At 47.5% G+C, this 19,092-nt stretch overlaps 2 protein-coding genes across 2 annotated transcripts in view; both read right to left on the bottom strand.

Moving 5' to 3' along the window:
• The window catches only part of LOC119421085, a gene marked incomplete at its 3' end in the record, with an annotated part of 641,076 nt that overhangs the window by 440,503 nt on the left and 181,481 nt on the right, over positions 1 to 19,092 (bottom strand).
• Positions 1,324 to 10,031, bottom strand: polr1b (RNA polymerase I subunit B). Its single transcript, XM_037677751.1, has 15 exons — positions 9,838 to 10,031; positions 9,164 to 9,331; positions 8,930 to 9,076; positions 8,717 to 8,849; positions 8,484 to 8,620; positions 8,176 to 8,399; positions 6,911 to 7,082; positions 6,487 to 6,658; positions 6,124 to 6,405; positions 5,916 to 6,049; positions 5,674 to 5,844; positions 5,441 to 5,597; positions 3,181 to 3,377; positions 2,788 to 3,038; positions 1,324 to 2,700 (listed from the first exon to the last, which is right to left on the bottom strand). The coding sequence occupies exons 1-15, from the start codon at positions 10,012 to 10,014 to the stop codon at positions 1,818 to 1,820; spliced, it is 3,405 nt and encodes a 1,134-aa protein (XP_037533679.1). The 5' UTR covers positions 10,015 to 10,031; the 3' UTR covers positions 1,324 to 1,817.

Raw genomic sequence — 19,092 nt, forward strand, 5'->3', positions numbered from 1 at the left:
ATGTCCAGGTGTCCCTGTGATGGACTGGAGACATGTCCAGGTGTCCCCTGCCTCTCACACAGTGATAGCTGGACATGGACACCAGTGACCCCCACGACCCGTAAAGGAAGAAGAGTTAAAGATGGATGATCAGAAAACTGAAGTCATGGTGTTCAGCTCTGATCCTGTAAACCTGGACTCTCTTCAGTCGTATCTTAGTCTGTCACAAACCTCAGGATGGTTTTAGACTCTGACTTTAAGTTTAATAAACAGATTAAATCTGTTCTGCAGGAAAGCTTCTTCCAGTTGAGGCAGATATAGATCCAGTCCATGTCGACCAGATCTGACCTCGAAAAACTAGTCCATGACCTCATTACAACCCGACTGACTGTAACGAGCTTCACGTTGGGCTCAGTCACGTCTCCAGCTCGTCCAAAACGTTGCAGCTCGGCTCTTAACAGGAACTCGTAGGTTCGATCACATCTCACCAGTTCTGTCCTCCCTGCACTGGCTCCCCGTACGGATCAGGATTGATTTTAAAATTCTCCTGTTGACCTTCAAGTGTCTAAATGACCTTGCACCCTCATAGCTCTCTGACTGTCTTCAACCAGATGTTTGTTCTCGGGTGATGAGATCATCTGAGCAGCTGCTTCTGGTTGAAGCTCAGAGGAGATCGGGCTTTTTCAGTCGTGGTCCTAAACTCTGGAACAACCTGCCCCCACATTAGACAGGACACTTCACTTCCTGTTTTTAAAGCTCTTTTATAAAAACACCTGTTTATTTGTATTTTAACACGGTGTGATCTGATTTAGGATTTTATTTTCAGTGTTTTTGTTTTTTCTTTTGATGCTTTTAATTAATTGTCAGTTTTATTATTATTTGTTCTTCATTAATTTACTCCCATTGATTTTTATTGTTAAGCACTTTGGTGACAGCTGCTGTTTTAAATGTCCTTCATAAATAAAAGTTGACTTGACTTCAGTCACGTTTATTGAACATGATATTCTGATCATTAATACTTTATAAGGATCAGCTGAAGAATAAAGTTCAGCAGCCGAACGTTTCCTCCCGTCAGCCCCAGAAACCTGCAGTTTTGTTGTAAAGTCTGGAACGTGTCCAAAGTTCTGGCAACTCAAACATGAAAACTAAGAAAAAACAGATTGTTCTGAGACGGTTTCTGCCCAGTGCGGACAGATAGTTCAGCTGATTGGTTTTAATCTGATGTTAGATTTTAATCTGATGATTTCGGCCACTATTTAAAAAGAATCCTCGCTCGTCTAACAAGAACGAGGCAGAAGCTACAACCAGCTCACCGCAATTTCCTTATAAGCAAAAAAGAAGAAGTTTTTTTTTTTAAACTTTTTAAATGTACAAGCTCTTAAGTGTTGGTAAATACACATTTACCCGAGTTCGACAACTATGGTTATATTTTAGTAAATTAAAAACACAGTGACCTAAAAATGGAATTACAAAATAATCGGTTTGTAAATCTTCCATTTGTTGCCATGACTTCCAAAGATCAGCCGAAGACAAAGACTTCCAAAGATCAGCCTAAGACAAAGACTTCCAAAGATCAGCCGAAGACGAAGATCAGCCGAAGACAAAGACTTCCAAAGATCAGCCGAAGACGAAGATCAGCCGAAGACAAAGACTTCCAAAGATCAGCCGAAGACGAACTGCTCTGGGTCGACCTCTAATACAAATATAAGCTTTTCAATTTTTTTCTTTTAATTCGACACCAAACGCGCCGACGTCTTGGCGGGCGAGTAAATCCACGACAGACGAGCCCTTCGGGTGAGTCTTGTTTTCTGTCACGACCTCTGCCCTCCTGGAAAACTTCACTTAACGTCCAACTTGACTTTGATGTTCATCGCCGCGAGCTCGGCCACAAAGTAGCGAAAGACGTACGGGACGGACACCGAGACGATGGAGTCGCTCTTGCCGCACAGAGTGCACGTGGTCTTCCGGTGGCGCATGGCCGACCAGTAGGGGGGCGGTTTCTCCAGCAGCGGGGACAGAAGGCTGCCGCAGTCCACGCACACTTGAGCCACCGAGCGGTCGGAACAGTTGAACAGGCGGTCGTGGAGCAGGAACGAAGAGCCGTGGGCCAGCAGGGCGTCTCGCTCCATCTCCCCAAAACGAATGCCTCCCTGGATGTTCCTGCCGCCCATGGGCTGGTTGGTCACCTTGTCTCGCACTCCGGTGGTTCGCACCTGGAACTTGTCGGAGACCATGTGGCGCAGCCGCTGGTAGTAGACGACGCCGATGAAGATGTCCGCCTCCAGCTCCTGGCCACTCAGCCCGCTGTAGAGCCGCTCCGTCCCATAGTAGTTGTAGCCGCCGGCTCGGAGCATTTTACCAAAGTACTCGAGCGCCGAGCTCTCCTCAGAGAAGGTGAAAGGCGTGGCGTCGTGGCTCAGGCCGTGCAGGGCGGCGGACTTTCCCGCCATGCTCTCGATCAGCATCCCGATCGTCATCCGGGAGGGGAAGCCGTGGGGGTTGAAGAGGATGTCCGGAGACATGCCGCTCTCCGTGAACGGCATGTCCTCCGCCGGCCAGAGGCGGCTCAGGATGCCCTTCTGACCGTGGCGGCTGGCAAACTTGTCGCCGATGGTGGGGTTTCGTGGCACCCGAACCGTGATGCAGACGCGTTTCAAACTGCCTGATCCCGAGTCGTTGCTGCAGATCTTTACGTTGTCGACAACACAGGCCTCCTGGCTCCTGCAGTCACAAACCAAAAGTTAAAGTCAAGTTTTCTGACAGAAGAACTCCAGGGATGACGGAGAAGGCAGAAGCTTGGACTCTTACTTGTAGTAGCTGACTTGGGTTTGGCCCGTGTTCAGGTTGATGTAGCCGTAGAACGGGTCTCCGTATTGAAGCACCGATCCGATGTGAGGCAGTCCGTCAGAATCCAGTTTCCCGTCCACCTTCGGGTCTCCGGCCTTAGTCCCAAACACCACGCAGTCCTCTCCTCTCACCTTGTCCGCCAAGTCCACCAACTCGGTCTTGTAGATGCTTCCATGGGCAAAACCTCTTTCCCACGATGACTTGTTCACGATCTACAAGGGTCAAAAGGTGTCAGCGTCACAGTCCAACCAGAGACTTATGCCTCCTGCTGCCCTTGGGTCAAAATAACCTGCGAGGCCTCATGGGTTACTTTGACCCAAGGGCAGCAGGAGGATTAAAAACCATCTTGTTCACCATGGCGTCTTCCATGTCGTAGCCGGTGTAGGAGATGACGGCCACGATGGCATTGGTGCCGCTGGGGTAGTTGTCCAAGTTGTAATGGTCGTACATGTAGGGCCTGACCAGCGGACTCTGGGGGGTCTGGAGCCGGTACAGCTTGTTATCGGAGCGATCCTTGAACGAGTGCAGAGGAAACCCCATCGTCTGCTTACCTGGAAACATCAGGTGAAAAACCGATAAAGTAAAAGTTACTTGAGCCCATGATGACCATGAGTCTGATGTGTCACTGAGTGAAATAAATATTTAATACTTAGCGAATCATGACTCGGCCCCCGGTGGAGCTCAGTAAGGTCCGGTTCACACCCGGCTCGAACGTCCACCTGGACCATCGGACGGCTCTAAATACAGCCGTGATCTCTCAACGCACACGGACGACGATTTTATGCAGACCGCATTCAGAGGTGGTCTGGAGCCTTTTATCTGTGCAGGTCTGGACACGGTCCGTCCTGACCCCTGACGTCGGACCTCTAACCGACCGGACCCCACGTTAACAGCAGAGTTTTTAAGTCTGAACGTCGGCTGCATCAAGTTAAGATGATTAAACCGTCATTCTTGGGAATATTCTGCAGAAAGTATTTCGTTGTTGTCGGGAGTTTATCAGAACTCTTCCTGATAAAATATCAGTTGTGTTTGTTATAATCTGAGTGAATTATCGGACCGTCAGCGCTGCCGTCTTGTAATCCCGAGGTTGCAGGTTCAAGCCCAGGTTGCGTCAAGAAGAGAATTTGGTGTAAAACGATCACCTAACTGTGGCGACGCCCACAAGAAGGGAGCAGCAAAACAACCGTGTGGCAAATCTCTTAGGATCAAAGTTGGTTCTGTATTAGAGCCGTTTGGACCCACCCTGGTCGCTGGATAACGCAGGACCTCAGACCAGAGAAAATAATTTACATTTCTGTTGCCATCTCATTAAAACCACAACCGTATTCCTGGTCTGTCACAATAACAACTTTTGCTGGGCGATTGACTGTCTCAGCATTTATTGCGATAAACGATAATATTGTTTGAAATTTGACAATAATTAGTAATTATTGTCAAATTTAATTAGAAATGTTGGTTTTTGTGTGTAGTACTTATTTCACCACCGGATGGCAGTATAAGACTGTTTGAACGAAGGATGGATAGTGAGGGAGCGAGCAGCGTGTCTCTTAAAGAAAATGGGAGGGAGGCCCCTTGACGTGACATGGGCTGTCTCTTTTTTTTTTCGGTTCTCAAAATGGCGGACGCTCGGTGCGGTTTGAGCTCTTTAGCATTTTTCACACAAAACTTTTAATTCAAAATCAGTAAACAAGTTCTCAGCTACTTTTTGCAGAGAAAAACAACTTTTTACACGAAGGCACGAGTTTCAACCGTGAATTTTGGAGCTTCGACAAGACGGAGGTTTATTCCAGAGGTCGGCCTGTTAGCTTAGCTTCTCAGCTTAGCTGCTTTAACGATCCAAAAACGTGATTTTGGCTCGTTAAAGCAGATTGTAAAGAGAAAGGAGAAGTGGGGGGGTCAGTGAAGAACCGGGGTTGATCTTTTTGTCATCCAGTGTCTTCAGTAGAAAGAGACACGAAGAAACGATGAAGCTGATAAATGAGGTTGATCGTTTTCATTCATCATGTGATTAATTGATTTATTGTTCATCGTGACAGGCCGAGCCGTGCACATTATTTTGTTGCCCACCTCAGATCTCTCTGTACCCACCATGGCAGCTGCTTCAGTGTTGATGTTTTTTAATCTACTGAAACGCTTGTTAAAACTAAACATGGGCAGAGTTGGCTCCGTTTTTGTGATTGTTATTAATCAAAAGCAGTTTTTAGAATGACTATAAAAAGATAAAGGAAGGATATTTGAGCTCCCCACCAGAGTCAGAGTAAAGCTCTAACTCTTGAGGTGAGCTGGTGACGGCCCAAAGATCAGTTCAAGAACACCTGTCGTACATTTTCAAAGTAAAACGATGACGCCGAACACGAGATCAGAAAAACTATGAAAGTACGACGTGAAGTCAAAGCTTTAAAATAATAACTGCAATAAAATGTTCAAATGTGACGCTGTCCAAGCTTTGTAAAGCCCAAACCATAATGTTTCCGCCTCCACGTTTATCTGACCCCAGCACCTTCATTCGTTGTTTTTTCAACGCTTCACGTCAGTGAAACTAAAACACTCGTTTCCCCCGCGTGTATTTTAAATCCAACCAGTCAACACAACCAATACACCAGTCCCAACTCACCCATCTGGCACTGGTACATGTTTCTGGGGCTCTGGTTGTGGTCCGAGTAGGGGATGAAGTTGGCCACCACACTGAGCATGCTGTGAGGGAACAGCTCCTGGTGCGAGGTCACGCCGGCTTCGACCTCACCCGCCATGATCCCCACGTTCATGTAGAGCTGAAACACGTGGCATTTAAGGGCTTGTGTAGCATTTCCTACAGCCGCTAACATCGTTCTTCAATGTCCTCCAAACCTGTTCGAAGGTGCCGATCAGCTCCTGTTTGCCGTGGGCCAAGTTCTGAACGGGTCGCATCATCCGGCACGGCGTCGTGAACAGGAACAGGCCCGGATACAAGCTGGCTTTGCCCGTTCTGGGAACAAGCACGATCTCCGTCCACGGAGGAATTTTCTTTTCCCCGAGCACCTGGAGGGACGTTGTAAATTCAAGCACCAACAGGACGGCTGACATGGGATGGACTAAAGAAGTTCTCGTACCTTGAACCTGCGCAGCGAGTCAACCACCGTTGGAGCCAAATCGCTCTCCACCCAGCCGACAACGGCGCCGTCCAGAACCACAGGGTAGCACTCAGAAAAGGCTCGACCGGGGGATCCGTCCACCGGGGTCACACCTGACACGGCAGAGACACGTTCAGACTCACCGACAAACTCTCTGGGTCGTCAGTTCTCTGAGTTTCGGGCTCACCGAGGGCGCAGAGCAGAGCCGGCAGGGACGTAGTGAAGGCGGTGGGTGCAACTATCTCGCAGCTGGCGGTCATGTGGTTCATGAGTCCGCACGGCTCTCCGTCCGGAGTGTGAACGGGACACAGGAAGCCCCAGGACTCGGGCAGCAGCTTCCGGACGGAGGTGGTCCTCATCTTGGCGAAGGAGGCTCCTCGGTGCACGCAGCGGAAATGGGAAAGGTACCGGATGAAGTTCAGTTTGTCTGCAACAACGCACAGACCGCTGCTCTGCAGCATCCCGAGACCTACGGAGACCAGGTCTTTGTTTAACACCGAGCATTTAAAGGAACAGCACGCACTCGGATCGGGCTCTCGGGAGTCCGTACCGGTCTTGGAGTGGAGGTTTCCGGTGGCCAGCAGGTATTCGAAAGATTTGGTCACGTCTGAGCCCAGGTTCAGCATCCTTATCATGTTCTCTGTGCTCCAGCTGCCAGTCACTTTGGATCCTCGTTTGTTGAAGGACAGCTTCACGGACACCAGCCACGCCGTCAGGCGCTCCTGGTCAAAGGTTTGAGAAGATTCAAGCATTACGAAGCTTCGACCGGAAAATAATCACTGCCTGGAACTCCATCAAACATCAAAACCTGAACGATGAACTGTTAAAAAGGCGCTTCACAGCTCGTGTCTGACCCTAAAGGAAACTTATTTCTGAAAAACGTTGCTTCAAAGATTATTTCAGCGCTTATGAAGTGCCTTTATTCTTTAACCGTCTCTTTGCAGAGGCAGGAGAGCAGAGAAACGACCTCTGACCTTCAGGAACATGAGGTAGAGCTGACCCGGGGTCAGCACTTCATGACACGTGATGCTGTCGGGGTTCTCCTCCATGCACTCCTGCTTGGCGTAGCTGAAGAGCTTCCGGGTCATGAGACAAAGCAGGTAGAACTTATCCGAGTCGGACTTCAGGTGGATACAGATGCATTCGCTGCAAAAACCCACAACGGTTATTAAAGACGCAGTTAGTCAGTGAAATGATGAGGGACTGAGTTGTAAAAGCTAAAGGAAGCAGAACACTAGCTAAAAGTTAAAACAAGCATAATGCTAGCTTTAAAGAAAAACAACACGAGCTAAACCTAAAAATAGGGCACTAGCAAAAAGCTAAAGGAAGAAGAAAACTAAAAGAAAAACACCAGCTAAATGAAGTATCATGCTAGCTAAAATAAACAGAGCACTAGCTAAATGCTAAAAGAAGCAGAACATTAGCTAAAAGCTATAAAAGCAAAACACCAGCTAAAAGAAGCATTATGCTAGCTAAAATAAAGAGAATACTAGCTAAATCTAAGCAAGGCCCCAAATAAAAGCTAAAATGAAGCAGAACAATAGCTAAAAGCTAACAAAAGCAGAACACCAGCTAAAAGAAGTATCATGCCCACTAAAATAAGCAGAACACCAGCTAAATCTAAAAGCAGTGCATTAGCTAAAAGCTAAAGGAAGGCGAACATTAGCTAAAACTAAAGGAAGCAGAACATTAGCTAAAAGAAGCAGAACACCTGTTCAAAACCAAATAAACACTAGTAGTAAAAGGCTAGCTAAAAATAGCAAAAAAATAGCTTCAAATAAAGAAAGGCATGCTAAAAGCAGCAACGGATTAGTTGAAAGTAGCAAAAGGTGAACTAAAAGCATGCAAAGGCTAGCTACAAGTAAAAGTAGCAAAAGCCTAGCTAAAAACCTCAAAATAAGAAAATTGTTAGCTAAAAGCAGCAAAAGGTTAGCTAGGTAAAAGCTAAACAACAGTGAAAAGCTAAAACTAAAATTAGCAGAAGGATAGCTGAAACCTCAAAGTAGCATAAGAAGCATAAAGACAGGCAGTAGCTGAAGATTATGAGAACAATGTTTTTGAAGGAAATGAAGTCGCGTCCATGTGTTTCTACAGAGAAAACGTTTGTAAATAAATTAAAAGTTTAAAAGCCACAAGAGCTAAAAGTCATGACACCCAACTGCTGAACGAGCTGAGCCGTTTGATGCATCAGCAGCTAAAGGAGCGCACAGTCTGCAGAAGTAGTTCGGCTGGGGCTTACTTCAGGAGGACGCTGGCGCACTGCTCGTTCGTGTACCACTCAGGCAGGTTCAACTTGATCCTGAAGTGCTCCCCCAGGTACTCCAGCACCTTGCTGCGGGTCGTGCAGCCCTCCTCCGCCACGAGGCGCAGCATCTCCGACACGCAGGTCTTATAGAAAGAATTGTCCTCGCGGCCTTTGATCAGCTCCTGGTAGATCTGGAAGTCTGTGAAGTCCACCAGAGCCTGAAGGCCACAAAACAAAACCACAACGAAGGTTAAGATGGCGACTCGTTCTCCATGTTCTCCTTCGTAAAGTCTGACGGATACCTTCAGTGCAAAGCCTAAAGGGAGGAAGAAGAGCTCCTTCTGGTAGATGAAGTTCATCATCACCGTCCCGTTTTCCAGGTAATGAAGGTTCATGTTGATTGCCGTGTGCTCCTCCCTCACACAACGCATGGAAATACCTTCAAGATGCAGAACATGACGGCGTTTATTATAAAACCTAAAGAAGACATGTTGCTTTTCCACGCCACACCATGTCGAAGCGATCATTTCTTTACCGTACTGAGTGTAGCCCTGACCCCGGCTCTTCCACTTGGGTCGGGACATGGCGATGGGATAATTCCTCCTGGGCATGATCAGCATCCTGATCACCTTCTCTATCCCGTTCACGATGAAGTAACCTCCCATTTCCTGTTGGTTGGACGTGCACGTCAAATTCAGGATCAGACTGTTTGACAAACTTCTGCTCAGGTTTAGAGTTTCTCAGTGACCTCAGCTTCTTCGTGATGCCGGACGAGCTCCTGGGGGGACATGCCGTGCAGGTTGCACAGCTGGGACTTGACCATGACCGGCAGCTGACCCAGGCTCTGCTTGATGATGCCTTTAGGAACCCCGTTGATCGACCAGCTGACGTCTGCCTGAAATAGCATCACGTTGTGGTTACACGTCGTTAAGATGAGTTTGAAGATTGAACTGTGAATTCTGCCGCAGTCAACGGTTCCTACCACCAGCTTCCCTCTGTAGGTGCACCTCCGCCCTCGACACTCGGCAGGAAACACCTTCATCTCAGAGCAGATGCTGCCCTTCCCCACAGCTGGGCTGTGGATGGTGGCGTCCACGAAGGACAGGCTCACCTGGTCGCTTTTAGACAGGAACTCTAGAGGAGGGATGGCCTGAAACACAGGTCACGACTAAATATTCACAAAACGATGTGATATAAATACGTTTTCAATCAATTGTGCAGCCCTAGACTAGTTCAGGTGTCAAAACTGGTTGACTATAACATATTTAGAGAACATAAGACCCTGGTTCTTCTTGCAGTTTTATTATTGATGGGTTTGTTCCAACATGAACAGATTTGGTCATCTCCTCCTGCAGGTGTACACAAAGTTGTTGCTTTAACAGAAACTAACCAACATCAATGTTGGCTTCCTGTTTTTAATAATGTCACTGTTCATTTTGTCCTGATGCATGCTCAATAATCCAGGTAGATTTCATTTTGTGTTTTCTTCAAGATGAAAACACAAAAACACCGACCAGATGTCTGAAAACTGGATCTGTTCAGCATGTTTTGAACACATTAAACTTAAGTAAATTAAATTTTTAGACTCATTACTCCCGGTTCGGATCCTGATTCGGTACCGATGTATTCACACGCACTTTAAGTTTCCTGACTGACCTGCACGACCCGGCTGAGACCGTCAGTGACCGCCTGGTCGAAGGACTCCAGGTGGGCTTTGGTCAGGTCCTGGACCGCCGGGTGCTGCTTGTCCTGCAGTTTACCGAACCCTCCGTCCGTCAGGTTCTTCAGGCTCGGTCCGGCTGGTAAACGACTCCACTTCTCTGAAAAGTCCATGTTTGCTGTCCTCCCGGGCTCGCGTGGACTTGTTTACCACATGGATACAATAACACCGGAAGTACTTTCCTCTGGGACAGGAAGAGCGTTCTTCTTCGTGGCCTGTGTACTCGGCTGCTTCTTTGGCGCCGTCTAAATGTGAAGTCGGTCAAAACGTAATTATTTATCTGGTTCGTTCATTATTATTTTATTTTTTTAAGAAAACTTTATATATCAAAACAAGTACAAACAAGTATGGCGATTCACAATAATGTAAGTGTGATTTTCTCCAACAGGTTATTCGTCATTTCCGCCAGCAGGGGGCAGTGTCGCTACGCTGAGTTTAATGGAGATCAGCATCGACGGAGCTGCTGCTAAAAGAAGAAAGCGACGATTGAAGTAAATATTTTACCATTTGTGAAATGAAATGTGAGGAAGTGAAATAAAAAGACTGTGTCCCGCTGTATTGCTCAGGCTGCGCTGCAGCGTCTATTCACAGGCGCGATCCCACTACTGAGCGGCACGGGGGCTTTGACCTGCTCCGTTTCCGGCCTGGGCCGGTGCACCCCTCCTTGGACGACCTGGTGGTCCCGGGCTCCCCCAGGAGCACCATATCGATACCGAGCTTAGTGCGGACACCCGATCGGCATAGTCCGCTGCAGCTCAGAGCTCCTGAGCTCAATCGGTCCGCCAGCCTCAGCCTCCCAGCAGCTTGGATTACAGGCGCGCGCCACCGCACCCGGCGAGGACAGCCGAGGCTCATGGGGCTTTTAGCTTTTCAGTGTGTGACGTCATCAGAAGGTGACCTCTAGCGGCGGCCTTTAGCAACTACATGTGCGTAAATTTATAAGTTCGGTACAGTATTTTTCTGTGATGCAAAGCAAAGTTTTATTTAAAATTTTACAGCCACACTTTATTATTTTAGTCAGATTAAAAAGTCTTTAAAGCAGTTTGTTGTTTTTAAAATTAACGTTTTTCTGGATCAGAGCTGAAATAAACCTATTTTTGGTTTAAGACAGTCAAGTTTGGAAGATTCACACTGTGGAGAAGAACATTTCTCAACAGTTATTATTATTATTATTATTAATAATGTCTGAGGCAGAGTGATTCTGGAGGGTGGAGGGATCAGTTTTATCCAGCCCGGGGTGACCAGGATCGCCATGGCAACAATCAGTGTTTAGATGCCATGTCCAGCTTTCTGTGCATTTTAACAGGTTGTTGAACATCTTCGTTTACAGCCCTACAGAGAGCAACGAGAAGTAGCTCTAACAAAGTAAGTCAGGTCCTCTGGACGGCTTAAAAAAAACTTATTGAAACGTTTCATTTTTTTATCCAAAGGACTTCTTCAGCCTGAGGAGCTGCAACAAACTCAGTCTTATAAATATCACCTTCTCGTAGTGGATCAACCAGTTTGCTGCTGACAGCCAAAACCAGCTGCTCACATGATGAAGGAGGACCATCAGCCTAACAATGGATCGTTAGCGCCTGATGGCTGTGACCATCCGTCCCGCCAGGCTAAAGGCAACGTCTCCTCTCGTTGTATTTTGAATAAATAATCAAAATAAAAATGCACAATGACTTTGGACTTGATGATGTCAGGCTGAAGAAGGAGTCCTGTCAGGCCTTTTTGGCCTGTGGGACCCCAGAAGCAGCTGATGGGTATCGGCAGTCCAAGCGGCTCGGGTGGTCGCTGACGCAAAAACTCGGGCGTGGGAGGAGTTCGGAGAGGTCATGGAGAACGACTTCCGCACGGCTTCGAGGTGATTCTGGTCCACCATCTGGCGTCTCGGGGGGGAAGCGGTACACCACCAACACTGTTTATACTGGAGGTGGTGCGCTGCTGATCTCAACTCGGGATGTTGTGGGTCGGTGGGCAGAATACTTGGAAGACCTCCTCATTCCCACCGACACGTCTTCCACTGAGGAAGCGGAGCCTGGGGACTTTGGGTCAGACTCTCCAGTCTCTGGTGCTGAGGTCACCGAGGTGGTTAAGAAGCTCCTCGGTGGCAGGGCCAGGTGGATGAGACTCGTCCGGAGTTCCTTAAGGTTCTGGATGTTATGCGGTTGTGTTGGCTTACACGACTCTGCAATATTGCGTGGACATCGGGGGCAGTTCCCCTGGATTAGCAGACTGGGTGGAGGTCCCCCTATTCAAAAAGTGGGGCCGTAGAGTGTGTTCCAACTAGAGGGGGATCACGCTCTTAAGCCTCCCTGGTAAAGTCTATTCAGGGGTTCTGGAGAGGAGGGTCCGTCGGATAGTCAAACCTCAGATTCAGGAGGAGCGGTGCGGTTTTCGTCCTGGTCGTGGAACACTGGACCAATTCAGCAGGGTCCTGGAGGGTGAGTTTACCCAACCAGTCTACATGTGCACCTCCAAACTGGTTGGACCACCATGAGTGTTCTCCTTAAAAGACTGAGTTTGTTCTGGCTCCTCAGACTGAAGAAGTCTCTTGGATGAGAGATGAAACATTTCAACACAAAGAGGTCCAGAGAGCTCGACTTAACTTTGTTGGTTTTGTTTTTTTAATCTATCCAGAGGAACTAACTTAATTTTGTAAGATATAATGAAAGGTTATTTTTATAATATTGCTTTTCCTGAACAAAATGTTTGAAATAAAGTGCTTAAACACTAAAGCAATTAGTCCCGCCCTCTTGTTCCGCCTTAACACATAAAACTTTCACACATTTCCACACAACACATAAACCTTAAACATCGAACTCTGCATCATTAAAAACAGGTTATACACTCAACACACGCTCATGTGCTCATTCAATTTGCCATCCATCCATTTTCTTCCGCTTATCCGGGGTCGGGTCGCGGGGGTAGCAGCCTAAGTAGGGAGGCCCAGACTTCCCTCTCCCCAGCCACTTGGTCCAGCTCCTCCAGCAGAATCCTGAGGCGTTCCCAGGCCAGCTGAGAAACATAGTCCCTCCAGCGTGTCCTGGGTCTCCTTCCGGTGGGACGTGTCCGGAACACCTCACCAGGGAGGCATCCTAACCAGATGCCCGAGCCGCCTCAACTGGCTCCTCTCGATGTGGAGAAGCAGCGGCTCTACTCCGAGTCCCTCCCGGATGATCGAGCTTCTCACCCTGTCTCTAAGGGAGAGCCCAGACACCCTGTGGAGAAAACTCATTTCGGCCGCTTGTATCCCAGATCTCATTCTTTCAGTCACAACCCAAAGCTCATGACCATAGATGAGGGTGGGAACGTAGATCGATTGGTAAATTGAGAGCTTCGCCTTTTGACTCAGCTCTCTCTTCACCACGACAGACCGGTACAGCGCCTGCTTCACTGCAGACGCTGCACCTATCCTCCTATCGATGTCACGCTCCATTTTTCCCTCATTCGTGAACAAGACCCCAAGATACTTGAACTCCTCCACTTGGGGCAGGACCTCCTCCCTGACCCGGAGAGGGCACTCTACCCTTTTCCGGCTCAAGACCATGGCCTCGGATTTGGAGGAACTGATCTTCATCCCGGCCGCGTCGTATTCGGCTGCGAACCGCTCCAGCGAAAGCTGTAGATCACGACTTGATGAAGCCAATAAGACCACATCATCTGCAAAAAGCAGGGACGCAATCCTAAGGCCACCAAAATGGATCCCCTCAACACCTCGGCTGCGCCTAGAAATTCTGTCCATAAAAGTTATGAACAGAATCGGTGACAAAGGGCAACCTTGGCGGAGTCCAACTCTCACCGGGAAAAAGCCCGACTTACTGCCGGCGATGCGGACCAGGCTCTGACACCGGTCATACAGGGACCTAACAGCCCATATCAAAGGGCCCTGTACCCCATACTCCCAGAGTACCCCCCACAGAGCCCCCCGAGGGACGCGGTCGAATGCCTTCTCCAAGTCCACAAAGCACATGTAGACTGGTTGGGCAAACTCCCATGCACCCTCCAGGACCCTGCTGAGAGTGTAGAGCTGGTCCAGTGTTCCACGGCCAGGATGAAAACCGCACTGCTCCTCCTGAATCCGAGGTTCGACTATCCGACGGACCCTCCTCTCCAGAACCCCCGAATAGACCTTACCAGGGAGACTTAAGAGCGTAATTCCCCTGTAGTTGGAACACACTCTACGGTCCCCCTTTTTGAATAGGGGGACCACCACCCCGGTCTGCCAATCCAGGGGAACTTCCCCCGATGTCCACGCAATATTGCAGAGTCACGTAAGCCAACACAACCCTACAACATCCAGAGCCCTAAGGAACTCTGGGCGAATCTCATCCACCCCTGGGGCCCTGCCACCGAGGAGCTTTTTAACCACCTCGGTGACCTCAGCACCAGAGATTGGAGGGCCCGACCCAGAGTCCCCAGGCTCCGCTTCCTCAGTGGAAGACGTGCCGGTGGGATTGAGGAGGTCTTCAAAGTATTCTGCCCACCGACCCACAACATCCCGAGTTGAGGTCTGCAGCACACCACTCCCACTATAAACAGTGTTGGTGGCGTACCGCTTTCCCCCCCTGAGACGCCGGATGGTGGACCAGAATCGTCTCGAAGCCGTGCGGAAGTCGTTCTCCATGGCCTCTCCGAACTCCTCCCATGCCCGAGTTTTTGCCTCAGCAACCACCCGAGCCGCATGTCGCTTGGACTGCCGGTACCCATCAGCTGCTTCCGGGGTCTCACAGGCCAAAAAGGCCTGACAGGACTCCTTCTTCAGCCTGACATCATCCCTCACCGATGGTGTCCACCATCGGGTTCGAGGGTTGCCGCCGCGACAGGCACCGACAACCTTGCAGCCGCAGCTCCGGTAAGCCGCCTCGACAATAGAGACACGAAACATGGTCCACTCAGACTCAATGTCCCCCACCTCCCTCGGAACATGTTCGAAGTTCTCCCGGAGGTGGGAGTTGAAACTCCGTCTCACAGGAGACTCTGCCAGACGTTCCCAGCAAACCCTCACAATACGTTTGGGTCTGCCAGGTCTGACCGGCATCCTCCCCCACCATCGGAGCCAACTCACCACCAGGTAGCGATCAGTGGACAGCTCCGCCCCTCTCTTCACCCGAGTGTCCAAGACATGTGGCCGCAGATCAGATGAGACGATGACAAAGTCGATCATCGAACTGCGGCCTAGGGTGTCCTGGTGCCAAGAGCACATATGGACACCCTTATGCTTGAACAAGGTGTTCGTTATGGACAATCCATGACGAGCACAGAAGTCCAACAACAGAACACCACACGGGTTCAGATTGAGGGGGCCGTTCCTCCCAACCACCACTCATTCAATTTGCACTACTCTTTATATTAAACTACTGTTTATATTATATTACTATTGATGTATATTTTTTACTAGCCTTATGTCACTTTACCTCTATACCAATATGAAATACTTCATACGTATACTATGTACATTCACTTCATATGCTGCTTTGTCATTTTACTACAAATGTCAATGTCAGAACCTTCATTTTATTTTATAAATATACTTTTTTTAAATATTTTTATACTGCTATACTACAATTTAGGACAGTATCATACTTTTATTATTTCATTTTATGCTAATGTTTTTTGAATGGTTATTGCTGAACCAGGGGTCTGAGCGTAATGTAATTTCTATCCTGTGTATGTCCTGTACATATTGCAGTTTTGACAATAAAGTGACTTGACTTTGATATTGTGTCACTCAGACTGGCGAGCCCGTGCGTTTCGATATCGGTCTTGTTGTTCGTCATTTCCGCCAGCAGGGGGCAGTGTCGCTACGCTGAGTTTAACGGAGATCAGCATCGACGGAGCTGCTGCTAAAAGAAGGCAGCGACGATTGAAGTAAATATTTTATCATTTGTGAAATGAAATGTGAGGAAGTGAAATAAAAAGACTGTGTCCCGCTGTATTGCTCAGGCTGCGCTGCAGCGTCTATTCACAGGCGCGACCCACTACTGAGCGGCACGGGGGCTTTGACCTGCTCCGTTTCCGGCCTGGGCCGGTGCACCCCTCCTTGGACGACCTGATGGTCCCGGGCTCCCCCAGGAGCACCATATCGATACCGAGCTTAGTGCGGACACCCGATCGGCATAGTCCGCTGCAGCTCAGAGCTCCTGAGCTCAATCGGTCCGCCAGCCTCAGCCTCCCAGCAGCTTGGATTACAGGCGCGCGCCACCGCACCCGGCGAGGATAGCCCAGGCTCATGGAGCTTTTACGAAGCAGCATTTAATTTAATTTTTACAGTGGAGGAGCTGGGGGGTGGCCAGTGGTGGCCTTGGATTAATCTTTAGTCATCCCACCGACCACACCACCATTTGGTGAAACACTACCTTGAAATTATACAAATATAAAATATGTTTTCTCAATTGATAAAGCTGATAGTTTTATATATATTTGTACATAATCTGGTATTGGTGGCCATTTAAGATTTTGATGTGGTGACCCATTTTTTGATGGGCACCTTTCTTTTATGCAGCCACACCAAAATAGAAGTCTGTACCTGAATTATTTTTCAAACCCTCTTCTCTCCGGATGACTGAACTACAGAAAACCAGACTTTAAATTACACTCAAACGTAATTTAAAAATATAAAAACCTATCATCTGTAATTTCCGTATTTATAAAATGTGCATTTAGTGCTTTTCTGTAAATGACTGATATGAATGTAGTTTTTAAAGTTTTACTTTAGTAACCCTGCACATGTTTAAAATAGAATTTATACATTTATTAATGTTTACATTAAATAAAAAAAGACCTCAAACTTACATTCAGATGAATTTTTTTTCATTCAACCTTTATTTATATCGTCTCATTGAGCTCAAGGATTCATTTACAAGAAAGACCTGTTTAATAATTAATTAATTAATAATGTTTGACTTAAATGAACAAAGAGCCTAGTCATCTTAAAATGTGTTCAAAGGTTTCATGAATAAATTTAAAGTCAGTTTACATTTCAAACACGTCAAAGAGGAACACTGCATGAATTACACTGTCGCCCGCCGGGCTCAGGGGCGCACGCCTGTAATCCAAGCTGTGGGGAGGCTGAGCACGGTGGACCGTTCAGGCACCCGGTATCGATTCTGGAGGAGCCTGGGATCACCAGGTGGTCTAAGGAGGGGTGCCCAGGTCTGACATGAAGCAGGGCAATGCCCCCGAGCTGCTCAGGAGTGGGACCGCACCTGTGAACAGGTGCTGTCCTGCAGCTTGACCCGGTCTTTTGTTCTCACTTTAATTAACTCGTCTCATTAGATTTAATCTCTTCGGCTCGTTTTCCAGACGCTTCATCTGATTTATTCTGATTCTCCATAAAAAATTAAAAAAAAAGAGTTTGTTGCTGCAACTTCACTAAAAACTGACACTTTTTCTGTTTTATAAACTTTTTATTCTGGTAGTTCAAGGTTCTTTACTGTCACTCGCATCGCATGTGGTGCATGAGGTGGAACGAAATTATGTCCTCAAGGTCTCAGTTACATCCCAAAATAGCAAAACTAAAAAGTATAAAAAGAATCAGATACGTTAAACGATAATACGATGTATTAAACAGCAGCCTGAACACGAGTCAGTAGTGAGCAGATACAGCAGCTTAAAGGCAAGAAATCAGGAGCATGGATAATCAGCAGCATGGATAATCAGCAGCATGGATAAGTCACAAATCACCAATGAAAGTGTCATTACTGTGATTATCCTGGTCAGGGATTCATTAGCCCAACAGCTACAGGGGAGAAGCTGTTCCTCAGTCGTGTGGTTCTACACTTAGGACTGGACTGGGAACCAGTGCTGAGGATTATGGTGGATCCTCAGACTGTGGTTGCACAGGGAAGTGCTTGAAGAGCTGTCGCCTCTCAGGTTTTTGCCCGATTTTTAACCAGTACAGGCAAAAGAGAGCACATTACACCAGTTTTGGCCTCACTGCACTGGTTACCAGTTCACCTTAGAATCCAGTTCAAAATACTCCTGTATGTCTACAAATCACTGAACAGTGTCGCGCCCCCCCCCCCCCCCCCAACTCTCTGATCTGCTACAACCATATGTCCCACCACGCTCCCTGAGGTCAGCGGACCAGTTGCTCCTCACAGTTCCAGGAACTCGTCTTAAGCGCAGAGGTGACAGGGCCTTCTCTGTAGCAGGACCAAGACTTTGGAACGAGTTACCTCTGCTCGTCAGTTAGGCCCCTCCCTCTCAGTTTTCAAGTCCCGTTTAAAAACTCTCTACTATTCAATATCTTTCAACACCAGATGATCTGTGTTTGATCCTGTATGCTCCACACTGGTTTGTGTCATTATCTGCAACGTTTTTATGTCTATATTCTGATTTACCTCATTTTATATTCTGCTTTGTGTGTTACCTGTTGTTCTGTCTGTACAGCACTTTGGTTGGCCTTGTAGCTGTTTTAAGTGCTCTATAAATAAAATGGTATGGTATAGGTTGCTGGTTTGAATCCGAAGACCTTCCAGGGTGCAGTTTGCATGTTGAGTTTTACCTTGGACCCAAAACACGACTGCTGGATTTATTTGTAAGTAAGAGTCCTGAGGTGTGAATGGTCGTCTCCAAATGTCCCCGGTGTCTCCTGGACGAGACTTTTCAAATGATGAAGTTTTAGAGGTGCTCAGATCACTTTTAATCTTTTGAAGGAGTTTCGTCCTTTTTGTCGAGACCAGTTCCAGTTTTTACGACTCGTCAGTTTATTTCAGTGACATCGTGGTTTCAGGCTCCAGACGAGCCGGTCTGTAAACTAACAAAGACAGACGCTGCAGCAGGCGAGACGCTTTATTCTAACACTGTTTCCAGAACACAAACGTTCATGCAAGCATCGTAACGAACACTCGTTTCACTCCGATCGGCTCCGTCCGACGAGCCGAAACCGAAACCTGAAGAAAAATGAAGGACGGACCTTTAGCTTTGGTCAAAACAATTAAAAATATTTGAAACAAACGGAGTCGTTTAAAGAAGATCAACAAGATCTTGAGATAAACAAGAGCTCAAAATAAATTGAGGTTTTAAATTTCATTTGGTGGAGTTCTCTTCAAGACACATTTTAATTCAAACTAAAAATAAAAGCCTCGTTGTGTTTGGACATTAAAACAAGGAAAAGTTCAAACTCGAAGTAAAACTCGTGCTGCAGGTGAAATAAACTCTGGAGGCGTGTGAAGCTCCTAAAACTAATAAAAATAAAG

Source organism: Nematolebias whitei, chromosome 1, assembly GCF_014905685.2.
Source record: "Nematolebias whitei isolate Nwh7 chromosome 1, NemWhi1, whole genome shotgun sequence".
In the NCBI taxonomy this organism is placed as follows: domain Eukaryota; kingdom Metazoa; phylum Chordata; class Actinopteri; order Cyprinodontiformes; family Rivulidae; genus Nematolebias; species Nematolebias whitei.